The 18,677-nt window shown below is 41.4% G+C and overlaps 1 protein-coding gene across 1 annotated transcript in view; it reads right to left on the reverse strand.

Annotated features, from left to right (window-relative positions):
- Window positions 1-18,677, reverse strand: part of Arhgap42 (Rho GTPase activating protein 42) — a 244,151-nt gene that overhangs the window by 153,139 nt on the left and 72,335 nt on the right. Inside the window, exon 3 of the mRNA XM_031344323.1 lies at window positions 2,905-2,966. Coding sequence (XP_031200183.1) covers window positions 2,905-2,966 — 62 coding nt within the window. The remainder of the gene's footprint in view (window positions 1-2,904; window positions 2,967-18,677) is intronic.

Here is an 18,677-nt window from a genome sequence, read left to right on the forward strand (position 1 = left end):
GGAGGGAGGGAGGTCAGCAGTTGTTGCCATCAGGCTATGCCCTGATCTAACTCACTCCATCATATGTAAAATAGTGGTTTGTTCAGAAAGTGCTTCAGCCCAAGACATTCCAGTTTACAAACAGCATTTGACTCAGTTTGGAGGATGATAAATAATTCTGCAGCTAATGCATACATAAACAATATCACCTATTTGGCATCACCCACAAGGCAGTGCCTGATAAATCAGTAGTTCCTAAAGGTGGAAAGGGTGCCATCCTTAAAACTGAAACTGCAAAAGCCCATATGCACAGTAAAATCATATCAATGAGACCAGGTCTGTGAACAAACATGAAGCCATATGTGCACACACACACACACACACACACACACACACACACACACACATACACACACAAACACACACAATCTGGTATAGCAATTTTTGATTGGTGGACCAAGCTAAGGCTAAGATGACTAAGATGTTCTGAAATATCCCACACATATGCCTATTAGGGCATAATAAGTTACGTTTCTATTTATAAATATTACAAAGACACAAGGTATTGTGAAACAGTGACCAGGGATTGAGATCTCATTTGTTACTGGTCTGTGTCACACTAACTCTGCTTCAGACTCCTGGCAACACCCAGTAAGAATGAACTTCAAAGCACTATACACACTTAAGAAAAGTGCAACTGAGTATTAAAATAGTCAGTAACGTGATGAAAATATTGCCCAAACCTCAGTTGTTAACAATGTGTCCCCAGTTGGTGGAAATGGAGATGCAGCCTTGCTGGAGGAGGCCACTGCTCAAGGGCTCTAAGCTTCTCTAGGCCAGCCAGATTCCTTTACTCACTCCAACCCTACCAGCTTCCTGTATGTGAATGAAAGTGTAACCAGCCAGCTTCCTGCTTGGCTTCCATGCCTTTCTATGAAAAGGAATTGTATCCCCTCTGAAACTTCAAGACAGAATAGGCCCCTTTGTTTTAGAGGTGCTGTTTACTGGGGTATCTTATCATCATGAAATAAATGAACCAACAACAGGCAGTAGAAACTGTAACTCCTGGTGAGGCTGAGCTGGAACTGTAGGTACCTCTGGTGAGGCTGTGATGGATTTGAGGTGATGGACCACCCTTCAAGGCAGCCTTCCTTTGTCCCCAGATAACTCCCAGTCACAGCGTGATGGAGACTAAAGTCTGAACTTTACCCATGAGGGACACTAACATATCTATTCTTTACACTTTAATTTCAGAAAAATTCATTTAATTACTATGCTCGTACTGAGGTTTGCACATCTAAAACTTATTTCTAATTGTTAATGCGAAGGGCAGCGAAGTGACTCCCTGCTTAAAGACACTGGCAATACCAGCCTGTGTTTGATTCCCAAATGGCACAGAAAGGAGAGAACCAGTTCTGCAAAGATATTCTCTGACCTCCACATAGACACTGTAGTAAACACAGTGCACACATCAGCATCATGTGTACACAAACAGTAAAAGCAACAGTAATAATAAACCTCAGGTCCATCATTTAAAAAGCTATATGCAGACACACCAGATGTGCATATTAATAACCGCATGTCTGTGCTCAATGTGCATGCCATACCTGCTGAGGCCACAAGGAGGTCTCAGATTCCCTAGACCTGAAGATGCAGGAGGCCATGGTCACCTTCTGAGTGCTAAGAACCAAACCCAAGTCTTATACAAGTGTTCTCAGCCACTGCACCAACTCTTCAGCACCCCCAAATTAGATTCCACTTCTTCTTTGGTTTACCTTGGGGTTTTTGTTATTGTTGCTTTCTGGCGGGTTTTGTTTGTTTGTTTGTTTGTTTGTGTATTTGTTTGGTTTTGGGGGGAGTTTACCTTTATATTCAGGGTTTCACTGTGTATCTCTGGGTGCCTTAGAACTTATTGTGTAGCCAGGCCTTGACTGAATGCTGGGATTAAAGGCATGGGACACCAGACCCAGGCCAAAATTATATTTTAAGTGAAGTGTTAGCAATGCTTGTGCTCCAATATCTTACACAAGCTAACCTATTAGCCTAGAAACATTTTTTTCTTTTATTTTCTTTATTTACATGTAAATTTCTCCATTCCCAGTTTCCCCTCCAAAAATCAAAGAAACAAACAAAAACAACAAAAACAAACCCCTGTTGCCTCCCACTTCCTGATGCCTGCCACCCCGCCCTCTCCCACTTTCTGGCCCTGGCATTCCCCTACACTGGGGCTCAGAACCTTCACAGTGACAGGCAGGTGGATCAATGGAACAGAATTGAAGACCCAGAAATGAACCGACGCACCTATGGTCACTTAATCTTTGACAAAGGAGCTGAAACCACCCAGTGGAAAAAAGACAGCATTTTCAACAGATGGTGCTGGCTCAACTGGCGGTTAACATGTAGAAAAATGGAAATCGATCCATTCCTTTCTCCTTGTACAAAGCCTAGAAACATTTTAACAGAGTTTTACCAACCAGCAAAGTCCTCCTAGCTGTCATGACCCTTCTCAAATGTTACCATTTCAAAAGTCTCATGCTAACAGTGTAAAAAAGTCGGCTTTGATTCAAGCTTCGAATCCACCTCTATTACAGCACCTGCACTCCTGCAGTGATATGAGCCATGAGTGGCTGTTGAAGAAGAATGGGCTCTTAAGAAAGTTGCTCCAATAGTTTAAATTCTCACAATGATTAGGTGAGAAGTCAAGTGAAGATATTTATATCTGCTGGGCAAATGAAAGAATTAAACATGCTTTATCTTATTAGCAACAGTAGAAATTACAGTCTCAAATCTTTTCAAAATTACATGTAGCATTTGCTTTGCTTTGCTGGCTGTCAGATGCTGCATGTGTATCTAATTGTAGGTTTACTCCTTCTTTGGACATGCTCAGACAAAGCAGGATTCACGAGAAATAAGAAACAAACTTACCAGTCTCCGCCTTTCTTCTTCTACAGCAATAAGTAGCCTTGCGAATTCTTTCAATGATTGGGCTATTTAAGACAGAGAGAAAGGCATTAATCTTCTTTCAGGGCTAATATTTAATTACATTAGGAGTAAACATTACAATGAAACTAGTTATTCATTTGTATATCTTATACTATGTGATTTTATTTGTATATCTATCTATAAAATCATGTACATAGTAAGAGGCTAGTGACTAATAGCTGTGGGTAAGAGATACTTTTTTCTTTTTGAGTTACAAATTAAAGTCTACAAATTTGTCTATAATGATCCTAAAACAAATACAAATTATATATTTAATATATGAGATGTGTATTTAAATAGTCCTGAATCTCTTTCAACAGTGGTCTCTGGGTATAAAACATCTTTTAAATCTATAGGAGGCAATAAGCCAGGCAAAAGAGATGACTCTGCTGGTAAAAAGAACTTGTTGTTTGAGCCTGAGGACCTGAGTTTGGACCTCCAGCACCTACATAAAAAACTGGGCATAGCCACACAAGCCTGTGACCACTGTGCTGGGATGGGGGTAAGGATACAGGACAGGTAAGGACCACTACCTCAAAGAAATATGATGGAAATTAGTGGAAGATACCCTGTACTCTCCTCTGACCTCACACATACACATGAGCATATGAATACATGCATACACATACATGAATGCACACATACACTCAGGCTCACACATGTGCAATGCCTAATAAATATAATACTGTATATGTACTGTACTTAGAAGTGCTCAGTATTGCAAAGTCCCCCACTAAATTCTGTTAGCTCAGGAATATCATGGAAGAAAGGACAGAAAGAATGTAAGATCCAGAGGGAAGTATGAGGATGCAGAGGAGGTAGAGTTGGTGATCTCCCATGCACTCATACCATACAGCAGCTATGACAGTTGCAGTAGCTGCACAAAATCTTGCAAGATTAAGCCCAGCAGCCTTCATCATTAAAAGGGATGGAAGTTGCAATGTCCCACCCACTCCTAAGGATTTGTTGATGGTTGAGGGGAGAGAAAAATACATTTTCTTTTTCAGTGCCCAAAGTCCTATAAACAAACCCTCTCTCATGATCTTCTAAGACACTCTAATGGAATTCATTGGGGGATTAAAACAACATGACAGTAGAAGAGGATCCATAAGAGTGGAGGGAGGGAAAGGAGGGTAATAAAAAGCCAATCAAATACATTACAGAAGTATATGAAAATGTCATATTGAAACCCATTTTATGACATCAAAAGAAAACACACAGTTGATATATAAATAGAGAGATAGATAGATATAAATTTATTTAGAAGGGCAATATTAGCACACACCGTTAATGCCAACACTCAGAAGTCAGAGGCGGGAAGATCTCTCAGTTGGAGGCCAGCCTGATCTACAATTTATTGCAGGAGAGTTGGGGCTAAACAGAGACTCTCTGTCTTGGAAAACCAAAGAAAAAAAGGAAAAGGAAAAGAGAGGAGAGGAGAGGAGAGGAGAGGAGAAGAGAAGAGAAGAGAAGAAAAGAGAAGAGAAGAGAAGAGAAAAGAAGAGAAGAGAAGAGAGTAGAGGAGAGGAGAGGAAAAGAGAGGAGAAGAGAGGAAAAGAAAAGAAAAGAAAAGAAAAGAAAAGAAAAGAAAAGAAGCCAACCTACTAACCTTGTAGATAATTGCAATATGCTAAGAAAAACATGTGAAAATAGAGAAAGAGTTTTAACTAAGAGTATAATTCCATAGTACTCTTTTACTTCGTTTGAGTAAAGAGAGTTGCCAGAACAAGGTTGGATAGTTTGATGGGTGAAGGATGTCTTGTTTTCTTTTATTGTTATGATGAAATAATCTGACAAAACTAACTTAAAGGAGAAAGAGTTTACTTTAGGTTACAGTTCTGGCTAAGTCCATCAGCAAGGAGGTAGAAGAAGAAAATGAGTGAAGCTATTAGTCACATCATGGCTGGGCTCAAAAGCAACAGAGGCTCAGCTCCTTTGCTCCACTTTTGTAGTCCAGAATCCTAGTTAGGGAATGGTGCCACCCACAGTGGGCAGGCAGGTTTTCCCACCTCAATTAAAGTAATAAAGATAATACTCTACAAGAATGCTTAGAAGCCCATCTCCCAGACAAGTCTAGATTTTGTCAAGCTGCAAATTAACCCTATCACAATAGGTGACTAATGGGAAGGAGAGGGGAAAGAAGGAAGAAAGAAAAGAAGGGAAAAGATGGAGGAAAAGAGGGAGAAAGAGAAATCATAGCCAGCTACAAACTCAGAAAACAAAGATATACAAATGACACAATGATATTAAACTATCTGTGTCAGAAGTAATACACTCACTCATTATAATATAAATATTAAAACTGTTAACTGAATTGCTGCCTTGTGTTGAAAGAATAGAAGGACAATGTGGCAATTTAAAACCAGGGCTCATTAAAAAAAAAAAAAAAATGCCAGAATATCAGAAGGTAGTACCTAAAAATGAAAATCAAAGGCCAGCAGGACAATCATAGTCCTGAAAAAGAAAAAACAAGCAAACACACAAGCATAAGAAATGGTGGCCTCTGATGTCTCTGGTAGTAAACAGAAGCAGTGAGAACTGGCAGGAACAGAGACTGCTAGTTTTTGTTAAGTTTAAAAACATCTGTACTTTTTAAAAGAAATAACAAAAAAGGGAGATTGTGCAAAGTATTTTCTAATAGTACAAATCTTGAAGGGCCCAAGTTGCACATGATACAATTTGCCGAAGTTAAATCATATCTACTACAAGTAAGCCAGTAAGGAACGCTGAAAGAATAGACCTTCACTTAAGAATTCGAAGAGGCCGGTGGTGGCACACACCTTTTATCCCAGCACTTGAGAGGCAGAGGCAGGCGGATTTCTGAGTTGGAGGCCAGCCTGGTCTACAGAGTGAGTTCCAGGACAGCCAAGGCTATACAGAGAAACCCTGTCTTGGGGTGGGGGGGACAAACAAACAAACAAACAAACAAAAAGAAAAAAGAATTAGAAGCAGCAGCCTAGTCCCTCTAGATCAACTCTAAAAGTGACTGCAGGCTCCTGGTCACATGGAGACACCTGCTGACACCCTCAGGTTCCAGTTCACTCCAAAGACACCTGCTGATGCCCATAGGCAAGCTCCTGGGTCACTCAGGAGACACCTGCTGATGCCACAGACTCCATCAGGGAATCCACTAAGGAGCAGTTGCTTTAAGTAGGAGTTTGGTTTCTGAGTAAAAAATGACATTCTCATTTCTGTCTCCACTGCCTTTCTTTGTTCACAAGCGACTGATGCCACATTCTACTTGCACGGAACTGGTCTGTTTCCCATATAAATACTATTTATAAACTTGGCAAGATATTAGCTGATTATAATGTAAATGTCTGAGAAGACAAACTTTACCATACAAAATAAATTGAAAGTCTAGTTCCCCACAACAGAACCCACCCCCTCCAGTGGTTTAAGAAGCTGGTTCCAATCTGACAATAAATTCTGTTCCCTTTTTTCTTTTGTTGACTTTTCAGGGGAAAGTCTTCAAACAAACAAAACCCAAAAAGCTAAACTTGTCCTTTTCAAATATTATAAAGATGCTTCCATTTAAAAATACATATTTTTGGTCCAAACAAAGACATTTGTGTTCTTTGAGAATGTAAACACATATGAACAGTGACTATCCGTCTCATAAAATTGGTTGGTGGCCTAGCAAATTCAGAAGAATGTGGCTGAAGCTTTTCTAACTCTATTGTAATGATCTTGGGGTATTGCATTAGTAGCATACTTAAGAACAGAAATAAGAAGCCCACAACATAAGCATAAAAGTCTTAAGTTATTATCACGTAAACCAGATTTTAGGAGAACAGGTTCCTGGAGATCTCCAATCACCACCCTCCCCCACAAAGTCCAACAGGAAACTGTCAGAAGGTGGGTGTGACCAGCTGTGTACGGTTCCTACATAGCCACTAGAAATGAAGGGCAGTGTTAGCATTGCTGGCACACAGCTCCACAAATGCCAAAAGACCACAAGACCATGGGAGGACTGCAAGCAATTCTTCTAAAATCAGGAACAAGACAAGGATATGCATTCTCTCCAGTCATATTTAATATATACCTGCCATTTTAACCAAAGTAACTGAGCAAGAGACAGAAAGAAAAGGGATATAAATAGGGAGAAAAGGAGACAAAATAATATCTGCCATGCAGGCAACATAATTCTGTACTCAGAAGATCCTAAATGGGCTGAGAGATGGCTCAGCAGTCAAGAGCACTTGTTCGAACAGAAAACCAAAGTTAGGTTCCCAGCACCCACAGAAGGCAACTCACACACACGTAGAACCCCAGCTCCTGGGAATGATGCCTTCTTTTGGCTTCTGCAGGAAAACACACCAGTGTGTACATAGGCGCATAAATAACAATAAGAGAAAGACATCCTAAAGATATCACTGAAAGTTCCCTAGAACTGATAAACAAACTTAGGCACACACGGGCACATACAGACACAATAGCTTTCCTATGCATCTGCAATGGCTGAGGATAAAACCAAACAAACAAACAAACAAACCAAACAGGGAAACAATCTCGTTTATGGCAGCTTTTAGAATGAAAGTAAAAGCTAGAATAAACTCAAGAAAAGAAGTGAAAACACCCCTAAGAATGAAAATTATCAAACACAGAAGTAAAAAGCCACTAGAAGGTAGGAAGGCTGCACACAGATATGGGGATCAACTCTATGTAGACAGCCTTAGAGTGCCAGAGATTTACAGGTCTGCATGAAATACCAGTGACATTCAGCACCAAAACAGAAAAAATGTAATTCTTAAAACCAAATGGAAGTAAGTACAAAGGCCCCCAAATAGCAAAGGAGATTGCCAGTAAAAAGACAAATCTAGGAATAAGTCTCAAAATGTGCTAGAGAATGATAAAGATCAAAACCATCATGGAATTATCATGCAAACAGAAGCATGCACCGGGGTAACAGAAAGGAAGACCCAGAGATAAACTCCCACAATTGAGTGTATCAAGTGTGACAAAATGCCCAAGCACATGTTGGGAAAAGAAGGCCTTTTCAGCAGACGGTACTGAGAAAGAACAGTTCTTGCTGAAGTGACTCCAACTAGAGCCTCACCTCTCAACCCCATGCAAACGTGTTTGAGCTTCATTTCTGCTGCTGTGATAAAAAAGCATCTTGACAAACAACTTAAGAGAGAAGGAGTTTATTTAGCTTACAATTTCATATCACAGTCCATTATTTCAGGGAAGTCACCTAATAGGGAGCTTGAGACCATGGTCACAATCATATAGCATCCCAAGATAAAAGTGAGTATATGCCTGTCCCAGTTGCACCTTCATGCCTGTGCACAGCTCAGGGACCCTAGTCTGCATAATGGTACTACCTACCCTGGGCTGAATCTTCCCACACTCACTCTTTTCATCAAGACAATCCTCCACACGCATGCCTACACTTCAACCCAATGTAGACAAGCCCTCAATGGGACTCTCTTCCCAGGGGATTCTTGGTTGTTAACAATTAAAGTTAGCATTACAAAAAAAAAGAAAAAAAAAAAACCTCAACCCAGAGTGGATCAAGGACCTTCATGCAAGAACCAAGACATTGAAACTACCACAAGAAATATGGCATAACACTTTGATGTATTATGGCACAGGAAATAATTTCCTGATGCTTAGGATGCTAATGGAAGAGCCGACCTGGGAATGGATCAAAACACTTCTGCACAGCAAAGTAAGTAATCAGTGCTGTGAATAGCTAACACAGAGAATGGGAGAAAATCACATCCAAAAACTGACCTGACTGAGGACTGATGTCCACAGGCATAAAGAGCTCAAAACACTCCTAAGCAAACAAGCAACATGGAGAACAAGTGAACAATGCCTTAGTAGATGCTTCTCACTTATAGTCCTGTAAATGGCCATCATACAAAAGCAATGCTCACTGCCTTCACCCATCAGAGAAATACAATCAACAGTGCAGGGAGGTTGTGTCTTAGCCCTCTCTGCACGGAGATAGTCAGTTAACACATCAATTAGAATAGAGAGCAGTTATGCTGTGAAAGGAGTGGAGCTCTGTGTGCTGCTGTGGGGACAAATCAGTGCAGCCCGTAGGGAGTGCAGCCCCTAGGGAATCAGTACAGAGTCTCCTTAAAACCACTACAAACAGGCCATATTATCTGTGGGTCTTCACTGAAGGAGGCAAAGTTCCCATATAAGAAACACCTGCATACCCACATTTATTGCAGTACTATTCACGGTAACCAAGCTATGCAATCAATTGAGGTGTCTTAGGCATGAATACATATAGAATAGACTATTATCCAGCCATACAGAATACTGAAGTCATTCAAGTGACACTGGAGCATATGGCTCTGGCAAGCCTTGCTCTTCTTCCCTCATTTCCTCTGTCTTGCTAACTAAAAACAGTTCTAATATATTCCTAAAGCTGGCCACCAAGTCAATTCTGTTATTTAACCACTTCCTCCCCCTGAGGCTTCCTACCAAGGTCAATCTATCAATGTATTGAAATCCAGCAACCAAAAGCCTCCTTTGACTCACCTAATTCACATGCCCAATTAAAATTAAACACTTCATTCTAACACAGGGTTTCCCTATATACCTTTATAAACCCCCCTTTCCTATCAGCCAGATCTGTCTCCTCTCTATCCAGGGGCAGTCCTTTCTCCCTCTAGAACAAATATCCTTCCCCATCTCTCTTGTTCCCTTCTCCTCCCTTGTCCTCTATCTCCTGTCTTTGTCTCTTATTCTCTGCCCTCTGTTTCTCTGGAGCAAATAAATCTCTTGTACTAAGAACTCACTGGGTATCCTGAGCTGATACAGATTTGAAGGAAAATGGACAGAACCAGACATCATACTATGCAAAAAAAAAAAAAAAACAAAAACAAAAACAAAGACAAGCACCCCATGTTTCCTCTTATATGTGAAAATAGGAATGTGGGTTTTTTTGAGTTTTTTTGTTTTTGTTTTTCGAGACAAGGTGAAATCGTGGAGGGACTACTAGGGAGGGATGAGAGAACAAGGGAGTTAGGGCAGCAATGGGAGAAATAAGAGAAGCAATGTGGAAGGAAGAGATATGAACATATGACCACTAAAGTTACATATGAAAATCTCAATGAAGCTTATGAATATGTATAATCAATATACATTAAGAATTTATTAAACATTACTTTATAAAAAAACATGAAATAAATAGGAGCTTACCCCAGACCTTAAGCAGGAGAAACATAAAGTTATTTCTCCAGCTCCCACATTTTTTTCAAAGATGTCACCTCTGCAAAATCTAAAAAGATTGCTGATTGTACAATATTTTCTAGTACCTGTGCAGAAATAACTGCGCACCTTTCATATGTTATTTACTGATATTGATACTGAATGAGAATAAAAATATAGGTCCAGAGTAGCATCTAATACAATAGTCATTACAGATTTGACCACACCTATTTTCATGACGGGAACTTGATTTGGGGTGAATTTCTCCAAAATTAATACTTTATATTCAATAGGTTTTCCACCAGTGAATACCGTGTTAATCTATAAGTTAGAAACTATATATCCATGCAGCATATCCAATGTACAAGAATAAAAACATCAGCTTTTAATCCTTGACATAGGAAATATCATCAAAAAGATAAACCAGATATTTCAGAAAGCTAGGTTAGTTATCCAAGCTACTGCCAGCTGCACACTTTTCCTGGCTTTATTCATTGCTAATCACTCCCTCCTTCCTGCCCATCTGCAGCCCAAGATAACTGGCAAACAACCAGGACAGTTTCCCATATAAATTTTAACGTTACAGAAATTTTTGAGGTCACAGATATTGTTATACACATTCCTTTTATCTCCATAACACATATTGGAAAAACACATTGGGAATTAGCAAAATCTATTCTCCAAGTGATTTATTTGTAAGCGGCCATGTGAGTATAAAGATTCACAAAAGCACCAGTTAAATCCCACCCTAGAGAGTGAAGAAGTTGAGTGATGGGTTGGACATATTTGCCAAAGACACCCTTTTTCTAACATTCCTGAATATCCAAAATACCTTTTCCCTAACATCCTGGGTTTGAGGCCAGTCTGGCATACATGGTAAATTCCAAGAGAGCCTGAGTTACAGAATGAGGCTGCTTAAAACCAAACAGGGCTGTACACTTGGCTCAAGGGTAAGAACATCTGCTATCAAACCTGATGACCTGAGTTCATTACCCAGGACCCAAAGTATGGAAGTCAAAACAAACTACCATGGGTGTCTCCTGAGCCCTACATGGCATATGCACACCTCCCACATACAGATTAAAAATGAAGTGTAAAAACAAAACAGAGCTAGAAAGAAAGTGGCGTCCTACTCACTGTTGACATACACACTTCTATTCAATGTTTCAAGTTCCCTCAGCATGGGCTCTACATATTTTTAAACCATGACAACAAATGTTGGGTTAAATTCTTCTTTCAGATGTCTGTCCTCAATCTCAAACAGCCCCCATCCCAAAGAAAAGCAGAGATCACCAGTTCAGTGGCACATACAACCACAGCCTGCCAGGTCATTTTGCTGGAGTAAGTACACCCCTTGCAGTTTTCCAATGAGCCATAGCCAAGAACCAAGTGAGTCCAGAGGAGAACAGAGTATCCTTAGATGTGTACAGCGGTCTGATCGAACTGCTGCAATTACACTGTGAAACTCCAGCAAGAATGCCATAATATTACAACATCTTTGCTGCTTGGAAGCCAGAAACGGGGCTGTGACGTTCCACCTCAGCACTCTGGATGGATTTTTACACACAGGAAGAAGACACAGCTCGATGATGAGCTGCAGAGGTGAGTTAGTTCTACGTTCCTAAAACTATCCATACCCAGAAAAATGAAAATAGCATCGGTGTACAAAGTCGATGACTGTATGGCACGTCTGTTTGTTACAAAATGCAGTATGAGTGTATGTTACAAAGAAAAATGGCTCTGCATGCCACATTCATGTTTGTGTGTTACACTGCAGACACATGCAGGGACTTGGAAACATGGAATCCTAAGGAGTTCATGCAGGGAACAACTACTGAAAGAATTTTATTTCTTTGAATAATTACAAAGCTCTAGGGTAGCTCAGAGTGCTGTCAGTGGCACATGGCTTTGACTGTTGAGTAATTGAACCTCAATACGAAGCAACAAACCCAAGCTGACTGTGGTATGCCCGAACGATGAAGACTGTGTCAACAAGACAGGTGGAGGGGTATTAGAACTGGCCCCATCTTTCTCAGCAGGCATTGAATATCTTTGGTCTTTGACTGCAAAGAATATCTTCAGGGACAGACCACCCCACCCACTTTGCCATACTGACCTTATTTGCAGGCACAACTCTAGTTGCTATTCACTGGGAGTCACAACATCAAATAAGACTTTAAGTTCCACAGAAACCAGCCTGGCAGTGGTGGTGCAAGCCTTTAATTCCAGTACAGAGGAGGCAGAGGCAGGTGGATCTCTATGAGTTCAAGGCCAGCCCAATCTACATAGTGAGTTCTAAGACAGCCAGAGCTACAAAGAGAAACCATGTGTCAAAACAAAGATCCCAAAGCCATTAAGCTGCTTCCTAGAATAATGGGGGTAAGGGAGACTGGAAAGGAGGTCAGGGCAGGAGTATGAATGGCCCACTGACATGCTGGCAAGTCCACATAAATACACATTAGCACACAGACATTTCTCTTCTAAGATTTCACACCCCTTTGGAAACCAAGGTCACACACACACACATACACACACACATACACACAAATGTGAAAAGTAGTTTAAGTAGTTTAATATTATGACATAGTTTTCTAATTAAGTATTAAATAAAATAAATGCACAGCCTACAAGATAGTATAAGCCGGTTGGTAAAACTGAATGTGCTGATGTGATCCTCTGCACAGTCAGGAATGCCCTGGTTTGCCCTGGTTTCCACCTTAGGACTTGTCTTTTATGATCACACAGGCCTCATTTGGCCCCAGCTGTCCTCAGATCACAACCCAGACTCCAAACTGGATCCATCAAGGAGTCAGTCCTCTCTTGGAGTCTACTGATTATTCTCAGGCTTTCCTTGATCCTGTTTTGCCCTCGCCCATACTTTGTAGGTATCTTTTGCAGGAGTCACAGCCTGTGGACCAGGGTCTTTCTAAATTCCCAACTGCTCTCCCACTAGTCTCCTCAGCACCTGGGTTTCTGTATCCCTGAGGTTCTTGAGCACCTACATCACTAAGCAAGTCTATCAGTGTGCATGGTTAACATGCCTAACACTATACATCTGGGCTGAGATCCGTAATTCATGACCAAATCTTTCATCCTCCACTCTTTCCTGGTTCAACTGGACACTCACAATCATCAACATCTAAACTCCAGAGAAAACTTCAAAGCAGAAACTCGACCTCTAAAGGGGACCTCTTATGGCCTGGGGAAGCAGCTCAGATAGGGCAATCCTTTCTAGCAAGCACAAGGCCTGAATCCCATCCCCCCAAACACCCTAGCCCACACCAGTGTAAAGCCAGCCTGGTGGTAAATACCTGGGATCCTAGCAGCACTCGGGAGGTGACAGACAGCACAAGAGTTAGAAGAGCCATTTTCAGCTACAGAGGGATTTGTTGGCCAGTCTGAGACACATGAGACTATCTCTGATAGAAAGTGAAAGACAGATAGACAGAAAGATAGGGGGAGTTTGCTGTGACTGCTCCTTACTATCAGTATTACTTATAAAAATTGAGGAAATATTCTTTTCTTCAAGAAGAATGTAACAATGGATGTACAGAAATCATGCTCTGCTATATATTCAATGCTTTCTTTCGCCTTTAGTAAACTCTCTGAGAATACCTACGTTGGAAGCACCAAAGTGGGGGCTGGAGAGATGACTCAGTAAACCAGAGCAGATGCTGCTCTTGCTGAGGACCTGAATTCTGTTCCCAGGAACACCTGGCAGCCCACAACCTCCTGTAACTCTGGGTCCAAGGACTCTAGGGCCCCCTTTCCATCACCACAGGCACTACATTCTGCTGGCACATATATGTGTGTGCAAAACAAACACATAAAATAAGTAAATTTTAGAAAAGAGAAAACACGCAACAAAGGAAATATTTTTGAGAGTTCAGTTATATGTATGTGTATATGCTGCTCTTTTATACATATTTGTTACATGTGATTTATACAGAAAAGCAAATTTTAATTTATACAGAAGAGCAATGACTATGTAGAAATATGAAAAGAGTAACATTTCGATGCCATAGAATTAAACTTAGTCTCGCCTGAGTTTTCCCAGTCATCATCTTACACTTTCTCTGAGTTTCTATGAAATTTTCAAAAACTCTTTGGATGGGATCTTGCCCAGCACTGTGCATATCAAGTTCACAAGTCATAGACTCTGTTACCTTTCCGAACACACAGTAAGATGCTAACAACACTCAAGAACTTAATGGAACTTATTGCCTTGTTTCTGGTGCTACACCAACTGTCTAATTTAATGTCCACACATGATAGGAAGCATTAGCTTCATTTCATACAGGAGAAAGAACAGAAGGCTTGAAGGTGAGACAGCTAGCCCCACAGCCCCAGAACAACGAACGAGTGACAAAGTAGGTATGTAACTTGATCAATTCCACATTCTCTAGCCAACCGTGACTGCAAGGCTGTGAGGACAATAGTGACAATCTACTACCCTGCCAAGTTAGAGAAGAGAATTGTCATCTTTAAAGGTAACAGTCCCAGGGCCACTGCTCACCAAAGGTGACTAGCCACCAAGGGAGAAGGATGGACCAACCCCTCAGGAACTTGTTGATGGCAATCACCCACTTAAATCTAGCACACACACCCTGCTAGGCTTGCTGCCATCAGAACTAACATCCCAGCATGTATTCTTTCACATTCTGCAATGGCATTCCTGCCCCTCAGCGTCTTCCTGCAACTCCCTCTGCAAGCCTTCACATCCTCTCCCCTGCCCAGCTTCACTGTTCCACAACCTCCTATCAGCTGTATCCTCCTGCCTGTGATCCACAAGGACACTAAAAGTTCAAGTTCTCTAACCCCTTTGGTTTGTGTTTCCGGGAATCCTGCTATTCAACCCTAGTTTACTCCAGATCTTATTTCCCACAGTGGCTATCTCAAAAGAATGTTCCTTCTTGAGGACCCAACCCAAAGTTTCCATCATTCTCACCAGATGTCCTGGCGTCCTGTTCTACACAGAGACATCAGGGAGTCCTGATCAGTTCTATCCACTCTTCCATTTCTGGCTCCTCCTCTTCGGAGCTGACAATTCCTGCTCTGAGCCTCTCATTGCACCACAAATGTTGCTTCCTAGTTTCTCTCCTCCTCCTCTTTACATAACCACCTTTCCTTCCTCACACAGTGCCCCTGCTCATCTCAATTCCAAGAAAACGCAAATTAGAGGAAGAAAATGGTTTATTCCAGCTTACAAATTACAGTCCATTACTGAAGGGAGGCAAAAACTCAAGCAGGAAACTGGAGCAAAAACCACAGGAGAAGGCTACTTGCTGGATCTAAAAGGCTCACTGCTAGCTTTACTTATACAGCCCAGGGCCACCTGTCCAAGGAATGAGACCACCCACTGTGGACTGAGCTACCCTACATGGATTAACAATCAAGAAATTTCCTAGAGACAGATAAACCTGAGCAGGATAATCCTTCAACTGAGACCCCGCCCCCTTCTCAGGGGACCCCGGGTTCTGTCTAGGTAACAGTCAACACTAAGTGCACACAGCTGCTGTCCCTTCCCTTTGATCTACATCCTAACATGACACAACCTACTTTCCAAAGGGTGTAGGAGGAGAAAGAATGATACAGTGTGGATTTAGGGGGATTTAAAACTACTGCTCACTATATCTCAGGAGGAAGTTATCCATGAGAACACAAACCTGTCAGATGGGTAAACTGAGGCAAATCAGCTTAACAGCCTTCACAGTCATAAAACTGATGATATACACAGTTTTACTTTTTAACTCCAATTAGCTCACCAAAAAGTAGGCACTTGCCCACTTTTACAGAAGTAACCCCATCTACCCAAGTCATTATCCCAAGTTTAACAAGTCAAAGTGATTATTGGGAATTTCCAACAGGATATTTTTTTGAATCTCAAACAATATGTATCAAAACTTAGCTCACAAGTAATGTTTCACCCATAGGTACCCATAGGTACCCATGCCATATAACCACATAAATGTGGCTATAATTCCTCAACAACTCAATTGAAGGAATCAGCAAATGCTGATCTTTCTCCTCTAACTGCCTCTGTCCATACTCCAAAATTTCTCACATCAGCATCTGGAACTGTAACCCACTTTAAACTCTGAAGCACAAACAGTAGTAGGGACCAGGCTGCAGGTCAGTGGTGGAGTATTTGCCCTGCAGGCAAAGCACCAATTCTCCATTCCAAGCATCACAAATCAGCACATAAAAATCTTTCTACAAGGTTGCCACTTTACAGCTCAGCATCTCTGACAGGTAAAGAAATTCCAACTTGCATACTATAAGCAATGTGTGGCTTCCATGACGTAGATGTAAGCACCTGGTTGCATATATCAATACAGGGCACTGGAATTTCTAGCCTTAGTGTTGTGACTTTGAACGTATTAAACATTCTCACATTCTACACTTCTTTTCTTCACACCTGTGCCCCATCTGCATCTCACATAAGTATTGAGAGCCAAATCAAGTAACCTCCTCTACTGCTGAATCCTGGTGCCCCCAGCCTCCTTCTCTGGCTTTGGTATACTCAAAGCAGTTTTGTCCGCACTTTACCTGAAACACTCCCCTCAATCCAAAGCCAGGACATACCTTTTCAATTTGAAAGTCCAGTTTTGTTTTTTTACAGTCCTTGGAAATTTTCACAGCATCTACATCTCTTATTTATCTTATGGGCATACAGGGAACAAAATATTCTCTCAGGCTTCACATGGAAACAGGCAGACTTCCCTCTGAGCATATGGCCTGTACAGCATTGCTCACTCTACCAGTGTAGTCACAGAGAGCAGAGCTGGAGTCAGCCCCAACCAAGTTATCACCAAATAGTCTTCCACACAAACAACCGACTGCTTAAAGTACGAATCATGTTTCTATGATCCTGGGCAGAAGTTCCCAGAGATATCAAAGTACTGGGCATAGAAGACTGGCCAGGGTGGGATGGGTGGTATCATATCCCTCGCACAAAAATACAAGACTGTTTTTTCTCTTTCAAAAATGAATGAATCTTCTCTACAGGCTAGAAGACAGCCTCAACTGTCTAACTGTCTATGCCAAGTTCTATGCCAGCCAGAACTGCATAGGAAGAGTCCATCTCAAGAATAAAAGGAAGAGGCCACTAATTTCCATTTTCCTTGACTCTGACTTGAACATTAAAAAAAACAAAACAAAAAATAAAAAAACAAAACAAAAAAACTCTTTCTATAACAAAAAATGGAAATAGCCAGGTGCCCAGGTTTCCTGTTCCCAAAGAAGGGCCTTGGTCTGTCTCACAGTTAAATTTACACATGTTCTAGCCTCAGCTCACGTACTTCTCTAAATTACAGGATGGTCGCAGTCATGTGGAGAAGGAAATTAGATACTGCACCCCCAGGATCTAGACAAAGTGTCCATTTCCCTTCTACAATTTCTCTTTCCTAATTTCTTTTAAAGTACAGAGAAAATAGGTGGTTGGTTATAGACCTAAGTGCCTAGTAACAGCTTCCCACCGCTGAATCAGACTCCAAGCATCAAGATAAATCCAAGGGTTATTTATAGCCCACACTTGATTCCCTTCCCTCTCTCTGCTTCATGATCTACCATGAAGTGAGGAGCCTGTGCTACACATATCTACTGCCATGAACTCCATCTCCTATGCCTTCCCTGGCAGTCAGATTGAGACCCTCTCAATCTGTCAGCCACAATAAATCCTGATCCCCATAAGCTATTTCTATCAGGTATGTCATTTATAAGTATGTAAGAGCAGTTACTACGGCTGCCATCTCTTCCCTTCTAAAGGTTGAGGGATGCTTTCCCTCTTCTGCTAATGCATCCCTACAGCTGCTTTAGGCAGCCCTGTCTCTGAGATGGCTTCCTTCCAGATCCCTCCCCCCTAACCAGAACTGATCTATCTTGAATGTGGTCTCAGCACAATGGAAGTTGCTGTAGCATTTGACACACTCAACAGAACTCTGATTTCATGGTAACTTTTACTGTTGTTTTCCCCAGTGATAGTATAAATATATATGACCCAAGCCAGTGAGGGAACCTCAGTCCTGGCTGCCTGTTAAGTTCTTATGAATAATGAGTTTTACAGACAGGAAATGCAAGCACAGACAAGCTCAGTGGAGAGAAAGCTACAAAGCAGGTTTCTGACTCTAGAGTCTCTCTCTGGCATCTTTCCCTGAGGGAAGGCAGGGCAACAACTATCCTATTATTGTCCCCAGTAAGCCAGAGCTGCCACCACACTCTCATATTTCCAGCAGGCGAGTTTGGGCGGGTCAGGCCACCCAACTTTTTGCCTCCTCTATTCTTGGCTAAGGAAGCATCAGGAATATTGGGTAAACAATGGATCTTAGAAGAGATGAGTTTGTATTCACCAAAGTTTGCAGACACTGCACGTTGCTGCATTCTGCATTTTAGCTGACCCTGCAGTTATTTCTCTTTTTTCTGAGATTATTTTTGTGACATTGTGTTATCAACCATAGATGATAGCCTGCCTAAATACGCCTTCTTAAAGTCATGTGCTGTCAGGGAAGGAACATTACAACTGTCTCATCTTTGAGTCAGCTCAC

This window comes from Mastomys coucha, unplaced genomic scaffold (assembly GCF_008632895.1).
Source record: "Mastomys coucha isolate ucsf_1 unplaced genomic scaffold, UCSF_Mcou_1 pScaffold23, whole genome shotgun sequence".
Classification (NCBI taxonomy): Eukaryota; Metazoa; Chordata; class Mammalia; order Rodentia; family Muridae; genus Mastomys; species Mastomys coucha.